Source organism: Falco biarmicus, chromosome 5, assembly GCF_023638135.1.
Source record: "Falco biarmicus isolate bFalBia1 chromosome 5, bFalBia1.pri, whole genome shotgun sequence".
Lineage (NCBI taxonomy): Eukaryota > Metazoa > Chordata > Aves > Falconiformes > Falconidae > Falco > Falco biarmicus.
Genome location: NC_079292.1, coordinates 20,128,094 through 20,142,357, shown reverse-complemented (window position 1 = coordinate 20,142,357; position 14,264 = coordinate 20,128,094). Strand labels below are relative to the sequence as shown.

The 14,264-nt window shown below is 42.2% G+C and overlaps 1 protein-coding gene across 1 annotated transcript in view; it reads right to left on the bottom strand.

The window, feature by feature from the left end:
- GOLGB1 (golgin B1) overlaps positions 1-14,264 on the bottom strand; it is a 51,419-nt gene that overhangs the window by 23,268 nt on the left and 13,887 nt on the right. The window contains exons 7-14 of the mRNA XM_056339904.1: positions 13,688-13,810; positions 13,135-13,248; positions 11,154-11,565; positions 10,395-10,486; positions 9,994-10,093; positions 2,971-3,044; positions 805-886; positions 81-148 (exon numbers count right to left, since the gene is read on the bottom strand). Coding sequence (XP_056195879.1) covers positions 81-148; positions 805-886; positions 2,971-3,044; positions 9,994-10,093; positions 10,395-10,486; positions 11,154-11,565; positions 13,135-13,248; positions 13,688-13,810 — 1,065 coding nt within the window. The remainder of the gene's footprint in view (positions 1-80; positions 149-804; positions 887-2,970; positions 3,045-9,993; positions 10,094-10,394; positions 10,487-11,153; positions 11,566-13,134; positions 13,249-13,687; positions 13,811-14,264) is intronic.

Sequence of the window (14,264 nt, the reverse complement as noted above, 5' to 3'; positions counted from 1 at the left end):
CTTTTAAACTAAATTAAAGTTTTCATATCCACAGATGCATACAATACTGAGAGGAAAAAAGTTCTAGACTAAATTTGTACCTCAAGGAGCACCAAAGTGTCATCAAAAGGCTTTTGCACTTCAGAATTCACCAGCTCTCCTGACACACCTAGTGATAAAAGGTACACTTGTCACCATCAGCATAACAAGTTGCATGTAAAGTCAGTAGGTAAATGGAGAGAAAATACATGGGACTGTAGTTTCTCTAGTTTCCAAGGCGAGGAAAAGAAAAAAAAGTTTGAACCTATAAATGCAAAACCTCCTGCGTTTGCTGCATGCTGGCATCACCTAAGTCTACACTATAACTGACCTCTACAGAAGAATGAAGAGGCAAAGAGACTGAACTAGGTGATGGGTTGTTTTGTTTTGGGTTGTTGGCTTTTTGTGTTTGTTTTTTTTTTAAAAGGGTGGGGGTGGTAATTCCAGGCACAAAAAGAAATTTAGTAGCTCGCAGAGAGAAACCCAATTCTTCAATTTATGTTAATTCTCTTATGGGTCTTACACATCGGCCTCTGCATCTACAAACACGCTCTCCTTCAAACCCTTCTCTCTCATCTTAGGAACCACTTCTTTCTTCTCTTCAGATATATCCTATCCATCCCACATTAGAATGTTCTCTTCTACCTCATGTGCATCTTTTCTATCTCCTGTACAACTTTAGATTCTGACCTCAAAGCTCTTCTTTCCAAATCAGCTTTGCTTTGTCCCTGAAACTTCTCAAACATCCACAATTTTCTTGTCTTGTGCCTTATTCTGTGTCCTCACCTGTAGAAGTAGAAGAGCAGTCTACGTAAGAGGCTGGAGCTTCGAGAGTCTGCAATTCCACCTCAGGTCCAACACACTTACTCTGTTGGTTGAAGAAAAAATACTGAAGTTTTGATCCATGATCTTTGCATTAGAACACAGCTATCTTAGCTGCCTGCTGCTCTGTCAACCCTTAAGTAAAAAGCACCAGTCCCAACTTTAGATGCAACTCTGATGTCTAATGAAAATCAAAACAAATCTACTTTTTTTAAAATAATTTATATTAAGCAAGAGACTAAGACCTGTCTCAGCAGATTAAGGCATTAATGAATGCAATGATTCTAACAACTTCGCATATTGAGATGCTTCCTCTTCTATCTTCACTGCTTCAAAGGGTCAAACTATAGATCCATAGCCTTTCACTGAATCACCCAAGCAGAGAAGGTGAGGAGTCATGTGTTTGTCACTGTATGCCTCACTACTCCAGATAGTAATGAGATACTACCGCAGATAAAGAACCTACAGTCTTCCCAGGAAAGTTACAGTAGGCTCCTCCACAGAGAAAGACCCACCCCACACTGCTCTGTGTCTCCTGCTTCTGTCAGACAGGACAGAACCTGAGTGTTGAAGAACACAGAGCACACTAGAAAGAGAGATTTTGCTATTTCACACACACCAACTCTTTTTGCCCACACAAAGATGCTGAATAAAGCCCAGGAAATTGGTTAGTTTGCTGTTGAACTACAAGAACTAAAACTTCATCTACTAATTCCTTCATTCTGAGAAATCCACTTAACATCCACCTAAAACGAATGGCAGTATTTCTGGCTAGTTCCCAACACATTGTCTTTCACCACAACAAAGAATTGGCACAGCTAGTACTGTTTCCATGGGAAAAAAGGTTTGAACTAGAATACAAAGAGACTACATGTCAGAGCTAAGTGTCTAAAAAAAAAAAAGTTACTCCCTCCCACCCTCAAAAAAACAAGTAAAAAAACCCCAACCCAACAATTGAAAGACTGAAAAAAAAAATGAAGCGTTCAGAACTAACTTTTGCTGTAACTACCTAGAATGTAGGTACAGGGCACTAAGAGGGCACAGAATCATAAGGAAATCTCCAGTCCCAAGAGCACCTTGCCTTTGCATGCTACAAGCACTGAAATGGAACGTACGGCATGCATTGACCCATGTTAAACATTCACCTCGGTCTGAATCGTATGCTAAAGAACCTATCTCCACTGACTATAAAGGGGCTCTAGAAAATAGCTCAAAGGTTTATATTTGCCCTTGAAAAGATGGTGTGCATGTGTGTGCGTACAAACTCATTGATCCGCTAGCTTACACCCTGACTACAGGCAGTTGGAATGTAAGGGTCTGAAGTCAAGCAAAATGAATTGACTCAAAATGCCTTCTCCAGTTCCAACATAAGTCCAAAATGTTAACTTTTGCCCTAATACTGCACAGTAATATACATATACTATAAACTCTCTCTGTTGGAGAGGAATATGTTAGATAAAACATAGCAGGCTGGAACAGAGTGGAGCAGTCTGGAAAGAGCCCAGACGTTGCTCTAAGCCAACAAAAAAACTCTACAACAAATTCTTAGTACAGATATACAGAGGTAGTAATCTCCATCACCTTGCTGACTGAGTATAAAGCAAAGCAGCAGGTATCTAATCCTGCACTCTTCTCACCAACAGACTGACTGCAAGTGTACCTGCCGCTGTTCACAGTGCAAGACTACAAGGACAGAGTCTACTTGTCTCCCTCACTTAGCAAAAATAACTCCGCTTCCTCCAGTTAGTCTGCCAGACCCCCATTAAGGCAGTGGGAATGGATAGGGCTGGTTTGAAAGGCATCCTATGACGTATATTTACTGAAGCTTCCCCCAGTTTAGCCTATGGTTTTGATGAAAAACTAAGTCACAAGAGACAGAAAAAAAGCACAAATATGGGTTGGGTGGATGAAGGACACAAGAATTCCAAGCAGCCAGCAAAGGGAAATACAGTCTGATAAGAACATAGTACAAGCAGTATTTGGAAGCTCTTTCTGTCTTTCATCATTAATCCAGTTAATAATAACCTTCCAAAGAGGATTGTTAAAAAAAAGGCCATCACAGCTTAGCTGTTTTAAGGCCAGTCCTTGACCTGTTTTAGTTTTAGCTTATTTCAGCTGCTTAATCATTACCTGCTTTGCATATTCTGTGACCATCACAGCTTTCTGCAGAGGCTCCTGGAGAACAACTTGCAAGTGTGGTATTTCTGAAACATTCAAAACAAACAATTTCCGTGAAGATTAAAAATCTACTTTAGAGAGTAACAGGATATTCTTCGAGGAGCTTTAGAGAACAGGGCACATGGGTCTTAGTAAAAACTTATGTAGTGGAGATATATAACACTGCCATTGGATAATGTGTTTATTTTTTTTTAAGAGACAAACCACCGGAACAACATACTTTTTTAAGCGCCTTTTAGAAAAGAACAATTATTATAATACAGACTAAAATTAAAGGACAGCTGATAGAGTTTCAAGATTTTAGAAACATTTTTATAGAGGAGGGGAAAGAAAGAATTATTATAGCAAAATTTTCAGATTTAACTTGGATAAAAATGAGATGAGAAATTGTTAAAATTAGAGAAGAATAAAACACTCAAGGGCCATGGTCCAAGTCAAGATTGGTACAAGAACTCAACTACTGTTTGACTCAATTATTTTTTTTTACACGTATATGTCTGTAACCTGGCATATAAACACCATTTATCATAGATATGTCACTGTATATGATGAAATGACTGGCGTGGTAGATGAGGGAAGAGCAGTGGATATCATCAAGGCCTTCCGTAAGGCTTTTGGCACCGTCTCCCATAACAGCCTCATGGAGAAGCTGTCGATGTATGGGCTGCACGAACAGCAGTGAGGTGGATTGAAAACTGGCTCAATGGCCAGCCAAGAGGGTGGTGATCAGCAACAGGAAGGCTTGGCTGGAGGCCAGTAACTTAGCAGTGTACCCCTGGGGTCAGCACTGGGTCCGATCCTGCTCAACATCTTCATTAATGATCTGGGTGATGGGGCAGACTGCGCCCTCAGCAAGCTTGCAGATGACACAAACCTGGAAGAAGTTGCTGGTACACCAGAGGGTTGTGCTGCCACGCAGAGGGATCCGGACAGGCTGCAGAAATGGGCTGACAGGAGCCTCGTGAAGTTCAACAAGGAGAAGTGCAAAGCTCTCCACCTGGGGAGGAACAACCCCACAGCACCAGTTTATGCTGGGGACCACCCAGCTGGAAAGCAGCTTTGCAGAAAAGGCCCTGGGGGTCCTGGCTGACACCAAGCCGTGGGAGCCAGCCACACTCCCTTGCCACAAAGGCGGCTAATAGCATCCTGGGCTGCATTAGGCAAAGTATTCCTTTGTCTCTACTCAGCACTTGTGAGGCCACACCTGGAGTACTATGTCCAGTTCTGGGCTCCTGAGTACAGGAGAGACACAGACATACTGGAGAGAGTCCAACAAAGAGCCACAAAGATGATGAAGGGACATGAGCATCCCCCTGTGAGGCTGAGAGGGCTGGGACTCTTCAGCCTTGCAGAGAGGACGCTCAGGAGGGAATCTCATCAATGAGTATAAATCTCTGAAGGAAGAGTGCAAAGAAGATGGAACCAGGCTCTTTTCAGTGGTGCTCAGTGCTAGAGGCAATGGGCACAGTGTGAAACACAGGAGGTTCCCTCTGAACATCAGGAAACACTTTTTGGGCCATGAGGGTGACACGTTGCCCAGGGAGGTTGCAGAGTCTCCCTCTTAAGCTGTCTGGACACAGTCCTGGGCAACTGGATCTGGGTCCTTTCCAACCTCAACCATTCTACGGTACTCAGGAGGTACTCAAGACATTTTCATACTCCAAAGCATAAGACAGGCAAAAATATGTCCTGTGCCAAACCCAGAAAAAAAAAACCCTTTGAAAGTACTAATAGTTATTTTTGAAAGTACTAATAGTTATTTAGCTTTCCTGATTAACTACCCCAGGAAGAAAGCTTCCATTTGCATTTGATATCAACAGTCACCATGTCAGTCTTCTCACTACCTGGGGAGACAGAGAATGTGTTCATTTCCACACTGGCTACTTGCCAGTAAACGTCTGTCTTTAAACAGTTTGAGGAAGTCTCTGTGTGACAGATCCTGAATCTTCTGTGGGACCTTAATGTTCCTGACATCTGCTGGAAGAGTAACACACCACAACGTGGGCAATCTGAGATTGCTGGAGGGAGTCAGGGAGAAATTCTTGATACAGGTACTGGATGGGTTAACCAAGAGTTAGAGCAGCTGTTCACAAACAGGGAATAATTGGCTGGATATATGATAATCACTGGTAGCCTTGGCTGTTGTGACCATGAAATAGAGGAGTTCAAGATTCTGAGGGGAGTGAGGAATGAGAGTAACAGAGGCACAGATCATAGACTTCAGGAGACCAGACTTCACCTTACTGGGGGAACTTGTAGGTGGGATCCTACAGCAGACAGCTCTGAAGGACAAAGAAGCTCAGGAGGGCTGGCAGGTTTGTAAACACAGCAGTCTCCAAGCACAACAACAGTCCATCTTGACACTTAGGAAAACAAGCCTATCAGGAGACTGGCTTGAGTAAACAAGAAACTCATGGCAGAGCTCTGAGGTGAAGTGGTATTATATAGGAGATAAAACCAGGGACACGCTGCAAAGGAATTCAGAAACATTTAAGGACTGTGTTACAATATGCAAAAATGACTGGCGTTCGAGACTTGCAAGGGATGTCACGGGCAACAAGAACAGCTTCTACCTCTACATTAGTAGTAAAAGGCTGAACAAGGAATATGTGGGACTGTCACTCAATGAGGTTCATGATTTAGTGACAGTGCACACAGGTAGCGCTAAGATACTCTGCGCCATCTGTGTCTCTGTCTTCACTAACAAAGTTTTCCAAGCCTCTGTCCTGAGGATTGAGTCAGGGACTACTTGTGAGAAAGAGTGTGATACAAATTTATGAGAACAGATGGGTTGTCTTGCATTTGAGGGTCCTGAGAGAGCTGACCAACATCCTTGCAAGGACAATATCATCACAGAAAGGTTATGGAAACTGAGGGAAGTCCACTATGACTGGAGAAAGACAAATGGTGTATCCATCTTCAAAAAAAGGCCCCAAAGATGACATGGTAAACTTCTAGCCAGTATAGTTCACTTCAGTCCCTCCTGAAATCACGAAGCGAGTCCTCTTGGAGCACATCAGCAGGCACATGGAAGAGGAGGGAGTGACTGAGAAACTGTCGGCATGGATTTACCAAGGTTAAATTACATTTGCAATGCCCAATTGCCTTTTATGCATTTGTGGATGAAGAGAGAACTGTGGATAGCATTTACCTTCTGCCAGTGTGTCCTGCAATATTTTTTATTGAAAATTAGAAGTAATAGTCTGGACTGAAGGACAACTCAACGCATAAAAAGCCTGGTTGAATGATGAGGCTCAGAGAACAGTGGTGAACAGATCATGCTCTATCTGGAGTTTAGGAACAAGTGGAAAATCACAGAGGTCAATCTGTGACCTCTCCTGTTTAACATCTTTATCAGTGAGCTGAAGGTGGCAGAGTCCACACTCAAGTTTGGAGAACACAGCACACTGTGGGGAAACAGCCGATACCCTCCCTGGCAGGGCTGCCATTTACAGCAGCCTAGACAGGCGAGAAGAACGGGGCAACAGAAACCTCATTACATTCAACAAGGGCAAATGTAAACTCCTGCCCCTAGAATGTGGACTGGGGACCAGCTCTGCAAGAAAGGATGAAGAAGATCTACCTGATAGACATCAGGCTAAATCTCAGCCAGGAAGTGTGCCTGGCAGCAAACAAGGTCAACAGCATCCTGGAGCGTATGAACAGCAGTCCAGTCAGCAGATTATCCTCTTCTACTCAGCACTCGCTACACTGTATTTCAAGTGCTGCATTCAGTTTTGGACCCCCAATATAGGAAAGACATTGATAAACTGAAGCAAGTTCAGCAAGAGACCCCCAAGATGGTCAGGGGGCTGGAGCACTTTCCCTCTGAGAAGAGGCAGAAGGAACAAGGCTTTTTTACCCCGGAGAACAGAAGGCTTTGGTAAGTCCTAAAAGCAGCTTTCCAACACTGATGAAGGAGTTATTGAGCAGACAGAGCCAGGCTTTTTACAGTGGTGCAAAGTAGGAGGATGAAAGACAACCCACATACACTGAAATAAAGTACGTTCCAAGTGGATGTAATGAAGACCTTTTTTGCCAAGGGGACAGTCAAGTATCATAACAGGCTGCCCAGGGAGGCTGTGCAGTAACCATGACTGGAGGTTTTCAAGACCTGACTGGATAAAGGCTTGAGCAACCCTGTCTGATCTCACAGTTGATCCTGCTTCTAGGAAGAAGCTGGACTAAAATCTGCTTTTGATCCCTTCCAGCATAAATTATTCTGTGATTCTATGACTCGTCTCAGTTCTAGCTAATGCTATTAGAGATGATGCCTCAATATTTTAGTGTAACAGCCAGTAAACCAACTTATATAATGTCTTTCTTGCCCAGAAATACAAACTTAGAATCATCAAAAAACAGACTCAATTTTTGTGAACATGTAATTACTGATGATATTAAATGTATGTTAATATATACGCAAAATAAAATTCAAGACCAAGTTAAACAGTTCTGTTAGGGATAAGAAAGAGGGGTAACAAAGTATTTAGAACCTACAGAGGAGGTTTGAAAGACAATGATTTTTTACATGTTTTCATTTAATCTTTTGGGGTTTGGCTCTTATTTTTTGAAGAAATTACATCTCCCAGTGTTTAAAATGTAAAGAAAGTCAGTAACCAAGTTCAACACACCCACTGGAAACAAAATTACAACAAAAAAAGCTTTGTTTGAAGTAAACATGCATTGGGAAAGACCTTTTAAGTAACATGACAGCAAAGCTCTAAAAGTCACTGCATTTTTCAGGTGGCATTCTCTTCAGTGGAAAAAGGACCTGCTTTTTAAGTCCAAGTACATTCTGGATATACTCAATCTTAACTCAGGGCATGATATCAGACTAAAAGACGGACTTCTGTAAGGCCTTTGATATGGTCACCCACAACATTCTTGCCATTAAGTTACAGAGCTAGGGTTTGGCAGATGGACTGTTAGATGGATAAGGAACTGGCTGGAAGGCTATGTGCAAAAAGTTATAGTCAATGTGTCAATGTCCAAGTGGAAACCAGTAATGGGTGGTGTCCCTCAAGGGTCCACACACTGGGACCAATACTATTTACTGTCTTCATCCACGGCATAAGACAGTGGGAGTCTGCGTTTCACACACTGAGTGCACCCTCAGCAAGCTAGCAGATGACACCAAGCTGAGTGGTGTGGTTGATTTGCTAGAGGGATAGGATGCCACTCAGAGGGACCTTGACAGGCTGGAGAAGTGGGCCCATGCAGACCTCATCAAGTTCACCAAGGTCAAGTGCAAGGTCTGGCACCTGGGTTGGGGCAACCCCCAGTATCAATACAGACTAGGGGGTAAATAGATTGAGAATAGGCCTGCAGAGAAGGACTTGGGGATACTGGTAAACAAAAAAACGGTCAAGAGCCAGCAATGTGTGCTTGCAGCCTAGAAAGACAATCATATCCTGGTTTGTATCAGAAGAAGTGTGGGCAGCAGCTCGAAGAAGACTATTCTCACCCTCTACTCCACTCTTGTGGGATACTGTGTACAGTTCTGGGGTCCCCCAGTACAAGCCAGACATGGATCTGTTAGTGTGAGTCCAGAAGAGGGCCACAAAAGTGGTCAATGGGCTGGAACATCTCACCTATGAAGAAAGGCTAAGCAAGTCTTATTGCAGCCTTTCAAGAGGACTACTTCTCTCTGGGTTGCCCAGAAAAGTTGTTGGTTGTGCTATCATTGGATATGTTCAGGGTCAGGCTGGATGGGGCTTTGAACAACCTGATCTAGTGAAGGATATCCCTATTCACTAGGGCAGAAGGGGGTGGACTACATGATCTTTAAAAGTTACTTCAAACCGAAACCACTCTGATTCTAAATGATGTCTTGAAGTCCATTAAAGCCCTGCATTTCTGAGTTCATAGAGTGAAAAGAGAACAGATACGTGCTAGGACTGAAGGAATCAAGTTTATTGGTGATTATTCTCTCACCACGATTCTTATGAAGAGGGCGTATCTCTGAATGACAGGAAGCAAAAGGAATCTATTTCTGCAAAAATCTAGACAGCCTATTGCCATAGCACACCATACTCCAAAATCAAAAACTATGGAAACCGATCTTTTCATACTGTAATTCTGACAGTTGTACTATCACTGTCACAAAGGTAGAATGGTGTTATCACTGCTACCAGTCTACATGCCTAGACACTCAAGACCAAGTTAATTGTCCATGTTTTTTAACACACACGCCCTCCCCCGCCTGCCCCCCCCCCCCCCCCGTGGTATATGTTTGGAACCTTTACTCTTTCAGCTACAGTTGTCAAAAATAACCACCCCAGAAGCACTGCCTGCAGATTGTCAGCATTTTGTATCAGGGAGGAGCTCCTACTTCAGTTTCACCTTATTTTATACAATCTAACAATGTGCGAGTGCACAGTCTCTTGGAATACAAAATTTATTCTACCATCCTTAGGCACAACTGACATTAATGGAACAAAAAAACCCCAATAAACCAAAAATATTCATTGAATTTAATATGCCCCATCACAGTGAAGCTAACCTTGGCACCCTTTTCTGAAAAAGTCTGCAATCACATATTACCACCATTATTGCCTTCATCCCAGCTTCTTCATGTCTTCTCCATGTTCTTTGTACCTACCACCATAGATCATACATGAAGCATGTGAACCGTACGGGTAGCAAGTTCTACCCACTCTGTCTCATGGCCAAAATACCAACATCACTTCATATCACAAGATAACACCATACAGGCAGGCCTATGATGCACAGCCCAGTTTTTTTAATAATTGCAGGTGTTTGTCAATCTGTTCACTGTCTGACAATCAAATAGTACCTTTTCCTTTTAGAACTAAACTCTACTTTAACCACTGGAAAGAATTAGATAGTATTTCTGAAGATCTTGGCAGTGACAGCATAATGAACCAGTAACCAAGGGCACGTTCATTATCTAAAAACAGGCAAGAATAATTCTTAAATATTTAAAGAATATTAAGATAGATAAGATAATCATACCATCTTCAGTCTTCTGTCCTTCCAAATTTTCTGTGGGTAGGAATGAAGTCCCATTCCAATCTTCCTGATCTGTTTTTTTTTCCTGTGAAGTTGTTTCATCCTGTTTAAACATCGGATGGAGGGGATTAAGATAAATTTCAGTACAGTTTAAACATCCATATTAGTCTTTGGTCTTTCAGTTAACTTTTTAACAAATCAATGGGCAACTTTTAAATTACTCAGATTACTCCTATTTCTTTGCAGGCTTTCACAGTCATAACGTGTCTGCCCATCAGCTGAGAGAACCCAGAAGATCCTGTCTCAAGCTATACATCATAAAAAAGGAATTACAGACATTTCATTCAGCTTCAGTTCCTCAACACATGGGAAAATTTCAGAAGACTCATATGAAAAGATCGTACCTGTTTCTTCAATTCAGAGACCTGCACTACTGACTGGGATTTCAGCTCATTCTGACAGCAGACAAATTCTTCACATTCCTGTACAAGTTCATCTAATGGAGGGGAAAAAGGGGCATTAAGGTGTGTTCTTGCCTTTTTTTTCTGAAATATATCCAGTTTACGTGTATGGACAATAGTATATGAGATCCCTTATCTCTCAGTCGCTGCTTCAGTTTGGGGCCATAAAGGAGCTGGTAGAAAAATCAATTTTAAATAATAGCTTGAGGCAAGGTCAATGTTATTAGTTCTAATACAAGCCTACAGAGAAAAATGGTACAGTTTGCTTTCCTTGGTTGTTTTACTTGTAATTTCAGTAGAAATTCAGACACTGAAGGATGTGGCACATGTAAAAAGAACTTACGTAAGGTAATGGAAAAAATCAAACAAGTTATTAAAATTAATCAGAAATATACATCTTGCTCAAGAAATCCATAAGCTTCAAAAATTTATAGGCTGGGACAGTACACAAGAAAAGCACTACATATGCTGCTCTAGTCTTATGCTCCTCCTCTTGCAACTGGCTTTTTCCGCCAAAGGTAGAAAGGTGGGATTACATGAGAGACATTTAGTTTGATACAGCACAAACACTCCTATGTTCCTATGCAACTAGGAACTGAGACTTTCTTATAAGCTATTATAAAAAGAAAGCCAAATAGAAGGCAACCTGATGATCCTTAGGCTCTTGAGAACCTGCTTCAGCGAACTGCTGTGCTTGCTTACCCTGCAGTTTCTGTATCGTAGCACTGTTTTCGGCAGACACTACCAAGAGCCGCTTAACATCCTGTTTCAGCTGGTCATTTTCAGCGACAAGAGCAGCATGGCTAGATTGTAGCTCTTGTTCAGCCACCTTAAGACATCTGATCTGCAGGTTCTTCTCTTCCACCTCCTGCCTTTGTTCCTGCTCCAGGTCTTTATACTTCACCTCTAATTCAGCTTGTGCTCTTCTTGCCTCTTCCAGCTGTTCTGAGAGACATTGCACCTCCTCCTGCAAGCGATGGGAGGACAGCTTCCTCTCTGCTAGTTCCAGCTCCATCTTCTCTCTGAGATCTTGAGACTTTCGTCTCTCTGCATCTAGCACATCCCTCAGGGAGCTTAGATCCACTTCCATCTTCTGGCACTGATCTAGGAGCATCTGCAAAAGGATATGGAAATTAATTTAACTCTCAACTAGTTCAATACCTTGCAAAAGCAAAAAGTGCCTGAAATATATTTTAAAATTGCCATCAAATTATTTTCAAATATCTAAGTAGCAGAAAGGAGGAAATAAACATGGCAGAAATTTCAGCTTGTTAGAAACCGCCCTACTATTTGCAAACCGAAAGAAAGCAATACTGGAAGAAACAAGAACACTTGATTTTGGTAAAAAAAAGATGAGTCTTAATGTAGAGCAGGGGAATGTAGAGGAAATAAACAACAGAACAGTGTCCATGAGTTCTCTTTTAGAGGAAAGAAAGCTTCCCCAAAAGGGGAGGAAGGACTACAACAAAAGAGGGGGAACTAAAAAATGACAGAGTACAATTAAAAAACTGAACAAAAGTATGTATGTGGAAGGGGGTAAAAAATGCTGAAATAGGAAAATGGAGGCAACAGAGTGCTCTACACAGTGCCCACTGCTTCAACAAAAATCCAAGAAAGCTGGTTGACACTGACCAGAGACTTAAGACAACCAAGGAACAAAAACGGACCCTACACTTGCCAGAATTCCTTTCCTCCTCCTGCAGCTGTGGACAGTCAGCATAACTAGTGTCAGGAGGAGACTCATGAGAAGCTCCCTTTATTTTATGGGTAGAAAGAGAAGCTTCAGCCACATGGCCTCAAATTTGTATGTGTACCAAGGTCTCCCTCTGACTGTATAATGTGCATGAGGGGAGTCAAAGACAGACAGGAGTCAGGGGACACCCAACAACCATGCCATGAAGATACACATGCCACCACTCCATGAAACACCCTGGTGAGCAATGTAATCAGTAGTGAGCACAAGTCAGCTCACTGAGGTTCTTCACCTCTTCCTGGTGGTAAAAGGTCCCACCACTGTGCCTGGCTGGGCCACACGGGAAAAGAAAATGAGAGTCGTACCTAAGTGTGCTTAGTATCTTAACTGGTATCTGCAAACAAGCTTTCTAAGAGATTGTGTACTAAACCCTGTCTTAAGGGTCACAGGTATATATATTGTCATATACACACAGACTCGATCTCATTCTCTTCATGCTCAGAAATGATTGAAAGCCAATACCACTCCAGAAGCTGTGTCATCATACTAGCAAGTTCTCAGCAAGACATACCAAAGAATGTCTATGCTCTGATCTGGTCTGGATACTGCAGTCCGGAAACAGTGTAGCTATGGCAGCACTGTGTTAGGCACTTTTGTTTTAGGCAAAACGTTGTGTATTTGATGACTTTGAACGTATCAGTCAGCAGCGTGAAGCATGGATAGATTTTGTCCCTGTCCACCTGCCCAGAATTTGGGTCACTAGAGGTGGCTGCTGCAGCACCCCATCCCTGTTGTTTGTCTGGACTGACTACGAGCTATGCATACAGACCTCTAGCTCTAAAGCCTAACCTGAGGGAGGCTCCCAGCTGACTTCATGCTGGAAACCTGGTGGCAGAAATAAGCTAATCTGGTAACTTCTGAGCTACTGACAAAGGCCCCATCCACCATCTACACATGACAGTAAGGAAATAAGCAAAGCATGAAAGGTACCTGGTTTTGTTGTTCAGCAGTATGCAACTCCTGTTGCAGCAGTTCTACCACCTGAGTTCGTCCTAGCAGAGCTGCTTCCTGCTCCTCTAGCTTCCTCTGAAGCGTACGCAGGTTCTGTGAGAGAGACAGCGCTATACCAGTATCTGGGAGGCTAACATAAGAAGGCTAGATTTCCTGCTTTCAGCCGCCCATCTAGTTTGCATAACACAAGTTACTTTAATAGCCTGAATAACTTCATTTTTGTTGACACTTATTCTGGAGCCCTGATGCAGTAGGAAGAGTTCACCATTGTTTCACAAATTGGGAACTGGAGCACAGTAATTTAATACTTCTTTTTAACTGTTCTTGCTTTTCAACTGATAGCAAATCAGCAGATTGAAGCTAGGACTCAAAGTCCAAACCAGCATCCCCAAACTCCCAGGACAATCAAATTGTATCTCTTCTCACCCCTTCTGAGTTACTTTGATGAGAATAGCTCTCTCAGGGTGTCTTCAGACTGGTAAAATTTCTTTTCCTTTCTCCTCTCATAGTAATATTATTATATCAAATATACCTGTTGCATCTCTACTTCCAGGTCTGACTGGGCCACTATCTTGAGCAATTCAGCTTGGTGCTGGTGAACCTGCTCTTCCAGGAGAGCCTCCTTCTCCCGAATCACTTCCTGCAGGGAGCTCAGCTGAAAACATAAATCACAAAACAAAAAAAAATATAAACCAAGACAGTTATAAGCTTGACAGACACGCGGGCTTGCTTTCAACATGCACCAGCATATTATGTGTGTGATAAGGTCTTCAGCTCGATAACCCTATATGTCACCTTGGTCAAACAGTATCTTTATCCTACTAACTGATAAGATTTCGATCCCAGAAAGCAAAAATTTCATCTACAAATATGCAGAATGGTAAAAGATATGTTACTTTACAACTACAAGTTTGTAACACTTCACGGGTTTTATTTGTATAGGATACAGCCCAATTCACAGATCAAAAGCTAAACCTGCAGTTCAGAGTATTAACAAAAATCTTTCCATAAATAAATACAATGTAACATAACAACAGTTGCATTATGTGATAAGAAACTCCTTTGCTCATCCACAATAGAACACAGAAGCAATGTGAAGTCTGGGAGGC